This window comes from Stegodyphus dumicola, chromosome 8 (genome assembly GCF_044657685.1).
Source record: "Stegodyphus dumicola isolate Sdum_Otavi_A_Nest chromosome 8, ASM4465768v1".
Lineage (NCBI taxonomy): Eukaryota > Metazoa > Arthropoda > Arachnida > Araneae > Eresidae > Stegodyphus > Stegodyphus dumicola.
The window spans coordinates 171,954,974-171,972,678 of record NC_140775.1 but is presented as its reverse complement, the minus strand read 5'-3'; the positions used below and the strand labels follow the sequence as shown (position 1 = coordinate 171,972,678).

Sequence of the window (17,705 nt, the reverse complement as noted above, 5' to 3'; positions counted from 1 at the left end):
CTTTAGAATTTCCGATACAGAAACTCACGCGCTGGAGATAAAAATGTTTTTTCTGCACAACGTTGCCATTGCTCGCTTTGAAATCCTTGAGTTTGTTAATCAAAAATTCGTCAAAGTTTTAAAAAATAGGAAATCGATCATAAAACAAATTTCAAATTTCAAATTTGGTCTTCCACATGCTCATATTCGTTGGAGGATTACGTTATTCAAAATTCGATGACTCTATGTACCGTTGTTTTATCACAATACGAGAAATATACATACATTTATGCAGATTTTTCATTATTTAATTTCTTCAAATATAATGCAGGACTCTAACATTTTGTGGCAACAGTTTGAAAAGTGAACCGACATTTATGAGTCCGACGCAAAATGCCAAAACGAAACTAATAGTCCTTCGGGATTCAAATCCCTTTGGACTAAAAAAAAAATGTCAGCAGCTACAGTTATTGATTTGTAGGTATAAAGATAATAACCACATGATATGCAGCTACTTAATAGTGTGATGGAAAAGAGATTAGACCTAATACCTTGGTACCCCACCTTCAGTTAAAATGCAATGTAATGCTTTCTGAAGTCGAGCCAACTGGTTATTTCAGATAAAGATTTTTCATTAAAAAGATCTGCTTTTATAAGTAGGAACGAACAAATATTAAAGGAAATAGTGACACTATACTACTTTTTTAACACATAGACGCTACTGAAAGCTATCCTGTAACTGAGTTTATGTAATATTTGATCATATAAAATAATTTTTCAGTAATGTTAATTTTAGTGCGCCTTGTTATAATATATAAAAATTAATTAAAATAGTTTAGATATTTTCTGATTATCTGTACCTCAATTTTAACATTTAGTAGAACTGCAGCGTTTTCGATGTAATTTTCCCTGTACAGTAGACAACAGCCAACACAGGCAAGTGCAGGGTATTTCAGTGCACGAAAAGATTTAAAGCTTTATGTTTAAGTATTATTTCTCTGAGCATTACCCGCCGGCTGTAAAAATTCAAATAACCGCAGTATATATATATATATATTTTTTTTTTTTTCCGATTTACAAAAATGTCTTGTTTTTTGTGAAATGTTTCTTTTTGTAATTATAACAGTACTTATGAGCCATAAAATTAGCCAAATAGGCATTTTTCGCCGATTCACGAAGTCGCCAATGAGTTTGCAACTATTCATGAATGTGCAGTAATAAGAAAATGCCCAGCAATAATGGAACATCCCCCGCCCAGTCGGGAAAGTGGTTCTGATTGCCACACTGAAGGGTTCGGGATCGAATCCTGGAAAAGGCATGGATGTAATTTGTCCGTCCCTTTGGAGGTAACGGTGGTCCACCTATTAGGTTCCTCTATAATAAAGAAACCCCTGCTTCCGGCCTAAGGAGTGCCTAAAAAAATACGTATAAACGGTGTGTGGAGCCTTATGGCTATTGTGGCTGACCTTTGGACAGTCGGGTGGGCCGAGCTTCGCTCACATTATGATACAATACCTATAAACGGCTACAGCCTGCCATCGGAAAAAAATAATAATGTAACAACCATGTTGTATATTGTTTATTACAATATTAAAGCACTTCATATGATTTCTCAAAATTATTAGTTTTTAGCAAACTAGTACGCGTATTTAAGTAGTTAATAAATTTCAACATTTCAGATGCTGATTTTAATTAAAGTTATTTGATATATATTTATCATAAAACGGCAGGGTCTTACCTCCTTCTACAAGCAAGTATGATTTTGCTCAATTAAATTTATACTGAAGAATTTATACTTTTCAAAAGATAAAGAAGAGACCTCTGCCTTTATCTTTTGAAATAATTCAGGTACATGTTGTAAACAAACGGGAAAAACTGTAGAAGTTTACTAATTATTGAAAATCTTACACTAAATTTAGTATTCTTAATGAGCCTTTCCAAGAAATCACAACAAAGATCACCAAATGTTGTTAAAAAAAAGTTCATTGAACGAGTTTTCCGCATAGTGTAGCATAATTAGTAGTCATGCGGTTTCATTTTAGTAGTCATTTTGGCCTTTCTACATCATTTATTAACTTCTGGTAAGTAGTTGGGTTCTTCGAAACGAACTGAAAATGTATTTCATACTTTGTCGGTTTGTCATTTGGCATTCTACAGAATGCCTAGGAAATGTGTGAAATATGAATCGTTTCGTACATTGCCGGTTAGTTTTAGGCATTATATGCAATGCCTAGGCATTCTATAGAATGCCGGATTTCAAACTTTGCCGGTAACATAACAAAAAGAAACTGAAATTGAATTGTACATAAGAAAGAAACTGAAGTGTAGTTAGTAATAAATAACAAATCTAATGGCAGATAGTTTTTATCAGACTTATTAACTTTAATGAGAAGCACGGAACCCTTTTTTTTTTTTGTCATCAACAAGTTTTTTATTGTTGGAAGAGTAGGTAGTGGCTGCCATTTGAATATACAGTTGTCCAAGTGTTCATCAGTGAGTCTGTTTCTGTATTTGTTTTTAATAAATTTCATACTGGAAAAAGAAATCTCAGATATATATGTAGAGTTGAATATTTTCTTTCACTTTGAGTCAAACCTGGACCAAAATTGGTTATTTTTCTTTAGGAACAAGAGGCCAAATATTTTCAGAGCTTGAAGAAAGCGATTTAACACATAAATCATCTTGAAAGCCAATTAGTACCAACTCCACTGCCTCATTATCTTCTTGAAAATCAAAATGCTCCATAACACAAGTAGAAAACTCTTACACATTCATTAATCTCTATAAAAGAAGATTTAACAAACAATTGAAATCCTTTCGAAATCTTGGAAGCGTTTGTTGAATTCATGACTTTTTTACGAACTGATACACTTGTATAGCACCGTAAAAAGACTCATTTGTCCTCTACCTGGGTAGAGAAGTAATCGGTTTCCCATTCCGAATGAAAGTTCTTTGCTTTTTGCTTGAACACGCCATCGTTAGAACAGACCTAGTTTGAACAACGGATAGTAACTTGGAACTATCCAAGTTAGCAAATGTCTAATATACACACGAAACACATAACGTGCACAACCTCACGCGTATATAATCAACCATGAAGCTGAGAATGGCAATTGTAGTCAGCGTCATCTCAGTAGAGGAATCAAGGTTAGCCAATCGGAGCGTTTACGCGATCTACCGAAAATGTCCCTGCGAACTACTAGTAGCACGGGATGGACAGTTTGGCGACCACTTGTTCAAGCCATGACACAAGTCTCAGTGGCCATAATAGGAACTACAGGAGCCATTCAATTTGTAAACGAGCATACCCGACATTCAATTACAGTGCTGTTCCTTTTGCGTTCGCCATTAACATAAACTCATTTATTAGAATATTTAATACATGCCACTGACAAATTGTCCTTCAAAGAACATTTTTCCATTGGGCACACTTTTGCATGAAGCTAAGTTACCAAAGCTGCAGTTACTTCTTTTGTTTTTCTTCGGTTAAAAATAATTATTTTAGTACTCACATAGGAATACTCAGCCTTTCCGAAAATTTTCCTTGCTGAATTATATGTATATCAAATTAGTTCAAAATTTCCGTATTGTGTTTTTTGTTGAGAGCGCTTTCCACTTTCTAGATGTTTTAGCAGTCAGTTGCATTGGAAGAAGCTCGCAGAGAACAGCAGTCGAGTTCGTATGAATCAAATGGCATAGAAACGAAATGTTCTGTCGTCAGCAATCTTGTCATGTGTGCAAACCTACGCAGCTGATTCTATTATCTACTTTATCTTTCAATTCTGTCTTCTCTTTGTCAATCAAATTTCAATTCTTACACTATGTGAGGCCTACGTCTTCGAATTTCTCCGTATTCTCTCATGCATCATTGGCAATTATGCAAAGAAACATCGATGAATAAGTCAGAGTAGAACAATGTATAATCGAAATTATGTGTCTTATTAAATGGGATATTTTACGGTTAACATGAATAAGAATGAATTGGGAGTGGGGCGAAAAGATGTATAAATGTAAAAGACAAACGAAAAAAATATAAACAATCCTTCCTTGTCTCAATAATCATTTCGTTTTTTGTCATTTGTGAACAACTGTAATATTGGTTAAAAATTTTCAGTCCTGTAATTTTGTAGGCAAGAAATATATTTGCATGTTAATAAGTTTAATAACGAATTCCAAAAGATATAGTAATTATGCAGTACTGTGCAATTAGTAGCCTACTATGCAATTAGAACTAACCTCTACTGGAAGAAAAATTTAATTACCTCAAATCAAAACAAAATTCATGCTTTCTATGCTAATTTTAGCCATTTTCAAGTTTATATTGAAATTTTGCTCCAGGAATTTAATAATTCACAATCAGAGTGAAGCATTACATGCATTACTTTTAATGGATTAAGTGTGAAATAATATTCGTAGCAATTAAGAGTCGATTCACATCGATTAACCGATTAACAGGTTTGTTCATACATCATACGGGCAACGCTTTTTTTGCTCAACCTAGTTTGCCTGCATATGTTACGGATATTACATTACAAAAGTTTAGTTTTTGAATATTCCGTATTATTTATTTTAATTTAATTTTCTCCTTCTAGATGGCGTTACCTGACCTTAAGTATGTAGAGTTTTTATTTTTATTTTTCTGTTGAATTCTGCAAGTACATTGTGTTGCATTTAATAAACGTTTCACTAATTAAAGTTTTATTAGAACTTAATAAGCTATTACAATATTCTTAGAAAAAACATATAAAGTAGCTTTAATATTATATTATTGTATTTTACATCATCTAATTTTCTTTCGTTCCTTTCCAGGTACTTTTATTGATTTTATTTATCAAATGATTACGTAATATTACTATTACGTAAAAAAAATAATTTTAAAATATGCTAAAAAATATCCTTCCTGTGCCGATCCCTGTTTTAAAATAGATCTTACTGAGATGAAATATTAAATCACAGCTAAAATTTCCAGATGTGTAATAAATATGGAATGTTAAACTACGTAAAATGCTTCTGCACATGTTAAAAAAGCGAATATAACAGGAGTATTTTTTGTAAAATGAGCTTACTACTCATGCTTATGTTTGTGCAGAAAGCCAACATTACAGGCGTAACTGCAACTTCTCTCTCTTTTTATATATATATACTCTTTTTTAACATGTGAATGATTTTTCTATATATTTCAACTAAAAATGCAATTTTCTTTTAAATTCTGTTATAAAATATCGATGTTTGGAAAGATTTCTGAAATTTATTGAGCTGTTCTTTCAGTCTTGGCACGAACCAGTTTATAGTTATAAATAACATCTTGTTTGGGAATATAAAGTAAAAACTTGAAAGCGAGAACCTTGAAAATGGCATCTGGTTAAATAAATCAAGGCTAAAAGGACACTAGAGGAAGTATAGCCATCGAATAATAATGAGATCAAAAGCCAAATTCAGTATTTCGTGCATAATTAAGCATTACGTAACAGTGTGACCTGATCGAGATTGTACTGCTTTGCTAGACATTGTTATTTGTATTGGAGATATTTTGATGACTAAAAATACAATTACATCGTGTGGAGAGATGTACGGAGCCAAGACCTGCCTATAATAGATAATCTTCTCATCTTGACTGAGCTTCGCTCAGGTACCACATACAAATGCTCTGGAATACTTCGTTAGAAAATCACCAACCTGTTACTCCAGGATAGCGTTACCGCGCGGGTGCCTTTTTTCTACAAACTGCGTTTGGTTAATCTGACTAAAAATACATACACCAAAGAATAATTGGTAATGATGTAGTGTGCGATCTACCGATTTTACTTATTTCTCAGATTGCGCAACGAAAATTTAATTATTAAATTCGAACGCGTGATAAAACGGCAGGAAAAAAAATGATTAAAACAGCAACCAATTTTAGAGCTGCCATTTAAAAAAAAATATAGTTCGACCGCCTCATCCGCGACCATGAGCGCAAAAACCATGCGCCATTCGAACCGAATTATTCTCAAAATAGGGTGGAAGGATGGGGACTTCCTTTCCCTCCAGCATAGCTTTTTCCAGAGAAGAGAAGACCTTTCACGTCGTAGTAAATAAGTCACGAGTCTTTGTGTTTTGGCAGAATGCCAACCAGGGTTGCGCTTGAGACAGTCGAACTATAATTAACTAAAAGTGATAGATAGAAAAACTACATGATCATCGAATCATTTTTATGTATCCACTGATTACGAAACGGAAAACTATCTGTATGTTGGCATTCCAATTGAAATTTCAGAAGGCGGTACGTTTAGTTAACATGTAACCTAAACTTTCTGTTAGCGTGAAAAAATAATTATGAATCCATGTTTAAACATGCAAAAATTTTATGCTCCGAATGAAATTCGAATGCAGAAGCTTCATCCGCTGGTTAAACTGACTGCTCTAACCCAACGACCTAAAACTGTGAATAATTTTATGAATAATTTTATTTATCAAATGAGTTAAAAGTAATAATTAAAAGAAGTTAGGAGTCCTTAGTGGCGCGTGTTTGCCTTTTGGCTAATTCATTTTTGTATCTATTACGCTCGGCCGTATTGTACGTACCTGTTCATATTCGCCGGCTAGTTTAAATTAAGGGCCAACTACGTTAGATGTTTGAATCTAGCTTCGGCTAAATCTATCTTAATTAGTTTAGTTTCTTATTTTCTTATCCTGATTTAAAAGCACAAGTGGAGGCTTTCCTGTAAGCCAGAAAAGGGGCCATTTGTTATCCTTTCTGTGAGTAAATAAGAGCATATTTTAACCTTTCTCTAGTCTACGCTGCTCGTGCTTGAACTCAGCGATAATTCGCAGCACAGTTCACTAGGATCCTCGACATTTTATTATAGACAAAGTAGTGAGGAACATCATAATTCAATTAAGATTTTATGAAAATTCAATGTTGAAACGATTTCTCGTACAGTCTTCGTGCAATGAACAAACTAAAAATCACAGAATTTTGTTGTTTGCATTATCGTATGGAGCGAGGAAAGAATCTTTTACATGAAATTTATATGAAACTTTTTAACGTAATTTCTAATTTTTTGACGAATTTTCGAAAATCGCGCAATTTTTCGTGTATTTGACGACTATGATACTTAAATTTCGTCGTTCAGATTTCATCATGTTAAAATGTATTTGCTATACAGTTATGAAATTTTCACAGATTATGAAACAAACTCATAGCTGTCTTTGAAAAGGAGCATAATAAAAACAAATTAGTTGGGCGATTTTCTACACATTTTTAAAAATATGCTGCAAATGGAAAATAGCTTTCCGGTTCTTCTTTTACTTCATTCAGTTGGAATTTCAAAGTTAAGATGTCATTCATTATATGTCGCATTGTTTTTCATGCTTTCGTATTGATTTCTGTTATATTCATTTTACTTACTTGTAGGGTTTATATTTATTTTAACTAACATTTATTTTAAGCTATCTTTCCTGTCAAGCCTTTACTTTCCCCTAGAATTGCCAATGCTAAAGTATGTAAATTGTAGTAGAGCGCGCAGTATATTCAAATTTAGCAGAAGTAAGTTGAGTTTAAATAGAAAGGAAACGAGATTGTATGTGTGCTTCTTGAATCTCGAACGTGAAGGTTGCTAGGTAGAAAATTAAGAATCGCGTGTTTCGGCCTGTGTGCCTATCTCGGCAGTTTGCTGAATCTTTCAACTTCTTAATTAGTAAGCTCGCTGAATCTCGGCTGTATTTTAGAACGCGGTTAGGTTAGTTAAGATCTCAGAGCCTCGTAGGTAGTGATCTAGCTATTTATTCATCCAGTCGTTATTTTTCAGTTTTACATTCTGTTTCGGTTAAACCGCCGGGTCGGCGTAGTTTGTAAGCGTCAAGTGAACGCAGCTGTTATTTTTAAAGTGGAATAAAAAGGACTTTAAACCCTTCTTACGTGTTTTTGTAAATTTACAGTTCATAGCAGTCACTACCACAGTTGCTGACAAGTTGGGACCACAAATAATACATACTTATTTAATTGCTCCTCCCTCACTAGAAAAAATTACTTGCAAATAAATAAAGCTTACCATGGATGCTTCTGGTATTTTATAAATACTGTTTCTTTTCCTTCCTTTGAAATAAGATTAAAAAAATATTAAATAGGCAATTTTCTAGATTTTTTTCTGATGAAATACAATATGATGAAGCGGCTATTTCAAAATTTTATTTAGTTTTTTTTTAAATTTAATATTTAAAAAATTCTATGCTCATACCTTCATCTAACGAGCGAATTAAAAAATCGCAAAATTTTACTGTCTGCACGAAAGGGCAAAAAACGTCTGAAGAAACTTATATGAAATTTTAACCTAATTTCTGATTTTGGGGAAAAATTCGCTGGATTTTTTTCAACCATTTGACGTAATGGAATTGTTAGAAGTACAAGAGTGATTATTCATTGTTGAAAAAATAGTTTTCTATAATTTGATTGATAACTTGTCATTGAGACTAAAAAGATGAAACTAAGGGAAAAAAGTTTTTACAAAATAAACTTTTATTTTAAATTCATAAAATAAGTAATGAACTAATAGCGAAAAATAATTTATCATACAATTTAACGGCAACAAGAGATAAAATAATTCTCTTTACAAAATTCTTCCGCAATTTAACATCATGAATAATAAAAGCGTGGTTATATAAATAACTAAATTGAATAATAGGATTGCATTATCAAACATACAAACCATTAACTTTATAAATAAATCAACACTTTTATCATTCGTGACATAAAACTGTAGATGAATTCCAAAAAGAGAATTTTTAAACCTCTTTTTCCCATTAAACTATATGATAAATTATTTTATGAGTTTTAAAATAAAAGCTTAATTTACGAAAACATATTTTTTTCTTAATTTATGTTTGATCATGAGACTCGAAATTCAAACTTTACGAAGACACGTTTGCGCTTTAATTACATGTTTTGACCGGATGCAGCCTTCATAAACGATGCGAAAATAAAAATTAATGCGGGATTAGTATTAGTTCAGTGCAGCAATAAAATGTCGAAATGCATAGTTAAACGTCAGTAGTCGTTAATGCGGAAGAATTTGCAATTATATTTTCGAAGTCCTTCCCTAAAAGGTATGAAACGAAGATGCTCATTGCGAATAGAACAGCGTATTAACTGATATGGCACTCTGATTTTCAGGAACTCCGCGCCATAAACTCCGAAATATTTATTTACCTTTCTCTTCTACTGTAATTTTGAAATGTTTACTGCCAGCCTAGTGGAGCATGTCCACTTGTAATTTACAGTTATGACTTTTCTACGAACTTGACTTCTTGGAGGCGAGACTCCACGTGTATGTGTTCAGCACTCCTGGGAGTGGGCGTTCAGTATTATTTTGCTTCGTTTTGGTTCTTTTATTGACGAGGATTGGTATTTTGTTGTACAGTGCTTCTGCAATGCCGTTTAGAATGTGTAGAAATTTAGAGGTTCTGTTTATGTTTGACGCATTCTTTTTTAGTATGACTACCTTTACATAAAATGCATTTTACGATGTGCAGAAATTTACAAATTTTATTTATGTGTGACACAGTCTTTTCTAATATAACCTTTACAGGCAATGCAGTTTATGATGTGAACAAATTTAGAGACTTTGTTTATGCTTGACATAATGCAACTTAAAATGTGCAGAAATTTCGAAGTTCTCTTTGTGTATGACACAGTTTTTTCTAGCATGAATACCGTAACATGCAATGCTGTTTAGGATGTGCGGAAATTTAAAAATAATTTTTATGTTTAATACAGTCATTTCTAGGATGAATACCTTTACATAAACATCCTTTTTTTCAGTTCGAAAATTTCACTTCCTCTTCTTTCCACCAATAATGGGCCAGCCATCCACTAGATTCAGTTAGATTTTCGACAAGAAGCTCCATTATCAGTACTATCTTATAACCTTATGCTTTTGTAATATCCATCGGGTGTCCATATGATGCAAATCAAATATGTGTAATGTGATGGGGATATGATAATATTTACATGACATTTCTAGGTGAATACAATTAAAAGCAGGCCATAAAAGTACCTATAAAGTATTGTATTTGTATAATAGATCAATGTATTCGTGCAACATTAATAAGAGATATATGTTTTCACGAATTTTAAACTTAGATAGGTAATTTTGGTGGAATTATAAGTAAAACTGTTATATTTATTTTGTTTAACGTAACATGAAAAATCTAAAAAACTATCACGGAAAAATAAGAATATAGTGGCAAGTCCACTTAGCATTGAGGAAATGGGTATCTCGGTAATTTGGCGAGAAATCGCCAAAGTCGCCAAACTTGGTGACTATTTGGTCCCTGTTTCAGCTTGTAATAGTTAATGTAATTGAATAAATGCAATTAATCACTATATTAGCTGCAACAGTAGTTCGACTCTCGTATTGCTTTCCAGAAATTTCGAGAAGCAGAAAGTACTGGAAATATCTCAGCGGCCAGTTGAAAACTATATAAAGCCTGAGAGAGCATCTGCTCTTAGTTAGTTAGTTGTTGTGATAGTTGCGAGTTGTTAGTTCAGCATGAGATTCGGAAATATTTCCGAATAGTTTTCTCTTTAGGTGCGTTTTGCATTGCGTTGTCTTTATCCATGAATATGGATTAAATATGTGGAATTTACATTTTGTAGCTACGGAATTCAGATTCTTACAACCGCCGAGAATTTTGGATTTTTGAACTTACTAACTAAATGGCTGTAAATTATTATAAAACTGTCTTACTATACATAAAACTATTACTGACTAGAAATATGATGGGTGTAATATGTTTAAGCATTAAATAGTCAACAGATGATATTACTGTTTGTTTGAAGCGCTTTTTTTGTGGGGGACAGGGGTTGTTGTTAAATTTGAGCTGCATACAAAATTAATAAATTTATTAAAAATTTAAAATGAATTAAATTATCATTTGTGTGAAATATATGCTGTCCTCTGTATCAGAGTGATATTAAAGCTTTTGGAAAGGTGTCAAAATATTGCCTCTTGGAAGTTAGAGATTGATAGAGGTATAGTTGTACAGTTAGAGGCAAAGTTGAACTTAGCGCGCTATTATACTAAGGTGCCTACGCGGCACGCAGATAAAACTCATATGAATAAAAAGCTCGTATTGATTTTTAAAAAAATGCTTTGATAAAAGCCCCATTGATAAACACCAAAACTGATTAAAGCCCATACGAATATGTCATTTGGGTTTCCTCTAATGGGCTTTTATTCGGTTACCTTATGCTGCCAATGACCAGAATACTGAGAAATCTTCGCTGCATGAAGCCAAATTTACCTTTCTTACCTAAGAATCTCTGAATAAGCACTGAATCTTATGAAGGTAAATTCTATAGGTGAAGAAATATAAAGTACCTTTGCTTGAAGTGTTAAAGATCGATTTACACGCACATCAAGGAGATTTTTTTTTCTTACTTACCAGATATTCCACTTGGGATCTGTAAAGAGACCCTTGATCGAAATTTAACATCATGTCCACCAAAGCTCTTTTCTTAGGATCCTTTGGGTAGATAGGATTGCTAGGTGCATACTTGTTGACAAGATAGGTCATAATAGCTCGACTAAAACAATACAAAAAAAAATTTCAGACCCATACAAGAAAAGCCATTCGCAAAATACATATAAAAGCAAACAAGAATGAAGAGACGTTCTGTATTCATCTGATATTATATAGTTTTATTATTTAATTTAGACAAAGCCTGTAGTGACCGTTTGCCTATATTCCATCTTATTTTAACCGAGAGTAGTCTAGAAGACGAAATCTGACGGTCAGATAATCATCGCTTCCCTTGTCCCAAATATTTCAAGAGAACTTTACTTTCGAACGAAGGTAAAAGACGAAACTGTAGATGAATTCCAAAACATTTGTATATATTAAAAAATTGTGTTTTATACAAAATATTTTGTATAAACACAATTTTTTAAAAGGAAATATTTATACATATAAAGTATGCAATATAATAAAAATACTACTTGTATACATTCTTGAAATTCAATTTATTAATGACTGAATGAAAATGCAGCAACAAACAAACCTTCTGTTAGGTTTAGGATATTGTAGACCTTCAATACATATACATAAAAACCTGATATTGTATTAAATCATTTGTTATTTACATAATATAATGCTTACATAAATTTTTCCAATATTGTAATTTAAATGACCACTACCATGCATTTTCCCTTTAACAAAACCTCCTTTAATCTTTGCACTTACGTACGTAGATTCTTTGCTGTTCCCTTTACACCTATTTCTATAATTTGCATCATTTTTTTGGCTGACATCACTTGCGCTATATATAGAAGAGTTTCCCATTGACTTTACATTCGCAATCGTCTGCAAGAATCATTATAAAATTATCAAGACCACTTAATCGTAAACTAAAATTTAATTATTGTTATCAATTAGCTGTTGAATAATTAAAAGCTTTTTGCTCTCAGGAAGTTATATTTATGTTGAGGAGTCCGATACAGTTTGTTTACTTGTCTCTTCAGCTGCATGAAGTGTGAGCTCAGTCGCTTTTTATAAATAAGGTTACAACGAAAAACCTGAAAAGGCGCAAATATACAGAGGCTGTTCACACATTTTTTAGACGATGTATATTGTGTTCACAAAACTAAATTACATAAAATTCTTGTTTTATAAATGTTCTATTTGACATCTCTTATTCTGAACTATCTTTCGACACCGCAATTTCCAGGATAATAATGTCTTTTAAAGTGACAGAAGAGGTATTCTATCCCATTCCTCCCGAACAGCTTTCCAGAATCCTGTTAGGGTTTTGGGACAACGTTTGGATAATGCAGTTTTTAAAAGTCCGAAAGCACAAAAATCCATAGGTGACACATCGGGAGATTTAGTAGGGATATCAGTGAAGGGTATGGCCTTGATACCAGTTTTTTGTTCCATTTCTTTAGGAAATTTACAGTGGATTTTGATGTGTGACTACTAGCTTTGTCCTGATGGAGTCTCACAGATGGATGGCACTGTGGGTAAAGCGATGGTATTTCATTCAGAAAAATTGGCGATAAAATATGTTCCTGATAGTATTTGGAGTTAATCTATTTTTTTGCACTCTCTTTATTTTTAATTTGCCATTATAAGAAAAACCCGCAACAATCATGAATCCTTTAGAAAAACTTTCTTTCGATACTTTGAACCATATACTTAAATTTTTTTCTCCCCTTTTATGATAATAAATGGCTCTTTCTTGTTACAATCATTTAAGTACACCCATGCTTCATCTATTGTGACAAATGTTTTGCATTTTTCTTTGGATAAGTGTTTCTCATATAGAATTCTGCAGCGTGTTTTGCGTTGAGCGATATGCTTTGGAAGAAGACGATGCACATTGCGTTTTTTCGCTTTCTTAAAATTTAAATCAACGTTTATCATTTTGTTCACAGTGGACACCGAGCATTTTAATGATTTTGCAACTGTCCTTTGACTAGGGGGATTTTCTTTTAACATTAAACAACGTACCTTTGCAATAGTCGAAGATGTGCGTTTTTTCTTTGGATACTTGTATGGAATTTTTGTCCCACTTGAGGCTCCAATTTTGCGTTTTTTTCCTTTCTTGTTAATGATATTACCTATCGACGCTTAAGATATCACAAAACCATGATTTTTGGATAACGGAGTAGCCTTCGAACCACTGCTTTTTAAATTCGCCATTTTGAATAAAAACAAAACTTTCAAGCCACAGACGATAATTTTGACTTTTAAAAACACAGTACAATTGCAATTACTTCTTTTGCAGCAAACAAGTTTTTATTACCGCTTACCAAAATCGTCTAAAAAATGTGCGAACAGCCTCTGTAGCAGCTAAAGCCAGTTTCATATTTCTGTTAACTCTAGGACTTTTCAAAATTTGTATAAATGTGTACACATACCTGTGCTTTTATTTATAGTCAAATTTGATTCATTCCTTGACTCCTGCTATTTATTAAAATTGAAATTAACAAAACTTTTTAAATGTCAGCTATGTAATTACGTAAATGTTCAAGTTCAGTCACAGAAATTTTACATTTTAAGAACTTATTTTCATTTCTTTTCTATCAGTCATCACATGTTTCACTTCTAATGGAGGAGGATCAAGACAAATACTACTGCTTTAAAATTTAAATTAAAAGAAGGTAACTTCTTAAATATAAATAAACTGTGGTAACTGAGTTATGTTTTCTGTAACTATTTGAGCATGTTAATTTCGCTGCAAGAATATATAATGAACATAAAAGGTTTTAATTATTTTTTAATTAAAACCTGAATGAATGGCCTGAGTGAATTAATTATCTTTGTCAACACCTAGGCATTTTTCCCCAATCTAAGGGCCAAATGCTTGCTGGTTAAACACTCGTTGGAAATTGTGGTCAAACTCATTCGATCATTTAGCATTTTTATTATTCTGTGCATTGTCGAAAGTACGTGACAAAGAGCTATTGATATTACGCCCACAAGAAAGGAAAACGACGATACACATACAGCCAAACCTAATATCAGGAACAATTCTATATGCTTGATTTCTGATTAGCAATCAACCTCCATTCTACCCTATCATCCAAGGCAGCTTATATTAGTTAATACCATTTTAATTTTAAAGCCTGTACGTGTTATAAATAGCCACATTTTCAGCACACTTTCCAGTTAAATGATATCCATTCTAATATTTCAACAAGTTATTACCAAAGATTTTCATTAAAGCCCTTTTACAATGAGTTACTTAGTTGGCAAGGTTAGTTCAGGGATAATCCTCAAAAACTATCTTTCTTACATATAGAGGAATGTCAAAGGGATTTTTTTCATTTCCATAACTCTTCAAATATATTTGATATAAATAGGAATAAGTTTACTTGGTTTAATTTCAACCACAATTCTTACATAATTCAGACATATAAGTAATGTCGTTTCGGAGTTTTTATCATACCCTCAAATATTATCGTTCATAATTGACCTATAAAAGCATTCGGTTCTTCCAATCACTCAACAATTTTGCCTAATGTTGGCTCTAATTATATTCAAATTAGAAGTTAAATTTTATATTCATAAAAGATATCAGCTATTGTTTCTCTATTCTTTATATAAAATAATAAGACGATAAAATAACATTGTTATCTGAATTTATAAATAAATCAACTTAACAACTATAATAATGAAAACAGAAATCTATTGAGTGGCAAAATATATAAAATATCAGAAGTTGTTATATGAATGAATGAAAAACTAATTTCTTTGAATACAGTATTCAGTATCGTTAATAAACATTGTGCATATTCACTAAAATTTCAGTAGAAGAATTTTCATTAGGAGTTTTTGTATATTAAACGCATTGCATGACAGTCACATTTATTTAAAAAAAAAAAAAAGATTTCACGCCTTTTTTTATACGAGCAGGATCATTTTACTTGGTGCACATAACTCTCATTAAGTAATCAATATTTATCACTTAACATTTTTATTCTCTCTGCATTATGCAAAAGTATATTCGTATTAGCAGTTTCATGCATTATATAAAAGTATATTCGTATTTTACTTTACAGCGCTTCTTAAAACCTATTACTGATTCTCACATTTATATTTCACATTTAACATTATCATCAAATGTATGGCAATATTATAATACTGCAGAATATCTTACGCCTTAACAAATCCTGAGAATTTTACAGAATTCAAACAAACTTCCAACTTCGTGACATCATCATGGTAGGCAGACAATCTACATTTACTTTGACTCCCATTAGCTGCTTTCGAGCGACTGCTCTAGCAGTGTACAGTTTGCTTATATGCCATCGGGAGATTCTGAGTTTGAATCCCAGCGAGAGCATGGCTCACCTTTCTGCTCCAAAAAATTTCTAATGACTCTAAAAGTGGCGCCCGAATAGGCATGTAGTGGACGATAATTCGACACTACCAGTATTTGGAAACAGGGTCCCTTTCTTCTCATTCTCCCTCTTACCGCCTTAGTGCTGTAATTGGATAGTACGTCAAGCTAGCAATCGGAAGTTCCGGAGCTTGAGTCTGGGTGAAGGTATTGCACATTTTTCAAGTCCCCTTCTTCGACTTTCCTTTACAACAAGAATTCTCTACCCTTTTTTGCTTGTGAGCCGCTGAATTCTGACTTTAAGTATGTGTACTCCCATATACACATACGTAATATTTCTAAATAAAATATTTATTTGTAAGATGATTAAACTTAATAATTAAACAGTTAAACAATTTCTGAATGAAACAGGTTATTAAAAGAAAATAATTAAGCAATTCCAATATAATATAATCTTAACAGTTTTTATCTGTGCAATTATCTTCAGCTTTAAGTATCAAAAACTTGAATACTGAAGAGGAAATTGTAAATTAAAAGCTTAAAAAATATAAAAATTAAAAGATGGATTGAAAACCGCACCACTATCTGCAGGTAGTTATGGAAGTAAGTCCTGTCACCATCCTGAATACTTTAGATAGGCTGAGCCTATCTTAAGTATTCAGGTATATAATATATCTTAAGTATTCAATTATGGTATTATGGAAGTGATTAGCAGAATACCTGCTGAATCAATTCTGATATATACAGATGATATATACAGTAAGAATTCTGATATATACAGTAAGAATGTACATGGACACACTGGTAGCAGAGCTTTTGTTAAATTTGGAGTGGAAAGAAATATCTATTTCTGTTTGGTTTTCAGCTCTGTATTGATTGGTATTGATATGGTTTTGGACTATGTTTCAGAGCGACGTTTATCTGGAGAAACCTGGATCCTTACGGACAGCCGAAGTGTAATCCAGTACCTATGTAACTGTAGAAATAAATATTAGAGACCCGAGTGGAATTAAAGTTTGTGATGTAGCCGTTCCTCAATAGACACTAATGCCGGCTAGCTTTAAAAGGATTTATTAACAGAGCACACAGGAACGGTTATAAACAAAAGAAATATATATAAAAATGAAACATAAACGAAATGGAACATCAAACATTGAGAATAACATAACATAGTAAGCTATCATCATGGCGGCTGGAGGTCGACTGACGTTTTTTTATATCGCCACGAGATGGCGTTTAAATAAAATAGTTCGGTTACAGTTCATGAGTTCATGGCGTTGAATAGGAACAACAGCACTCAAAGGAAATAAAAATAATAAAAGATTTGACGTAAACACATCATAAATCATCGCTAGTCTAAACATTTCCGCGGGGGGAAAACATCTGCTGCTGTATGCAGAAGCGAAACTAATAAATTCTAATGAACAACGTCCATGAATATATTCAAACTTTAACATCAAAACATGTATTCAGTGAAACAATTTAACAGAAAGCTGTTTGCTTTCGTTTAATACTCTTATGTAGTATCAATACATGAGATTTCAGTAAAGAATTTACATTTGCTTTAAGAAGCAGCTTATAATAAATAATCAGTTTAAAAGAACTTTAAACTCAGATTAAACGATAATGTAAACGAAATTTATCTTTTCCGTTGAAATTGTCCAGTTGATGATTCGATGTGCTAGCAGCACGGTATGACAACTTTAATTCCAGAATTGGTTTCCAGAATATTTGACCAGTAGTCCACACCTGAAAAGAAACTGAGCCGATCTCCAGCAACTAAAAGTTAAATTCGGGAGTAAGAGCTTGTTAAAGCCAAACAGAAATTCTAAACATTTTGTTGCGCCATTTTGGATTCAAATTTAGTTGGGCACCAATGTGATGTAGCCGTTCCTCAATAGAC

General features: G+C 32.6%; 1 protein-coding gene across 2 annotated transcripts in view; it reads right to left on the bottom strand.

The window, feature by feature from the left end:
* LOC118205230 (glutathione S-transferase 1-like) overlaps positions 1–17,705 on the bottom strand; it is a 159,217-nt gene that overhangs the window by 74,856 nt on the left and 66,656 nt on the right. For both annotated transcript variants that reach the window (XM_085822751.1, XM_035377537.2), the window contains exon 3: positions 11,404–11,545. In XM_085822751.1, coding sequence (XP_085678877.1) covers positions 11,404–11,545 — 142 coding nt within the window. The remainder of the gene's footprint in view (positions 1–11,403; positions 11,546–17,705) is intronic.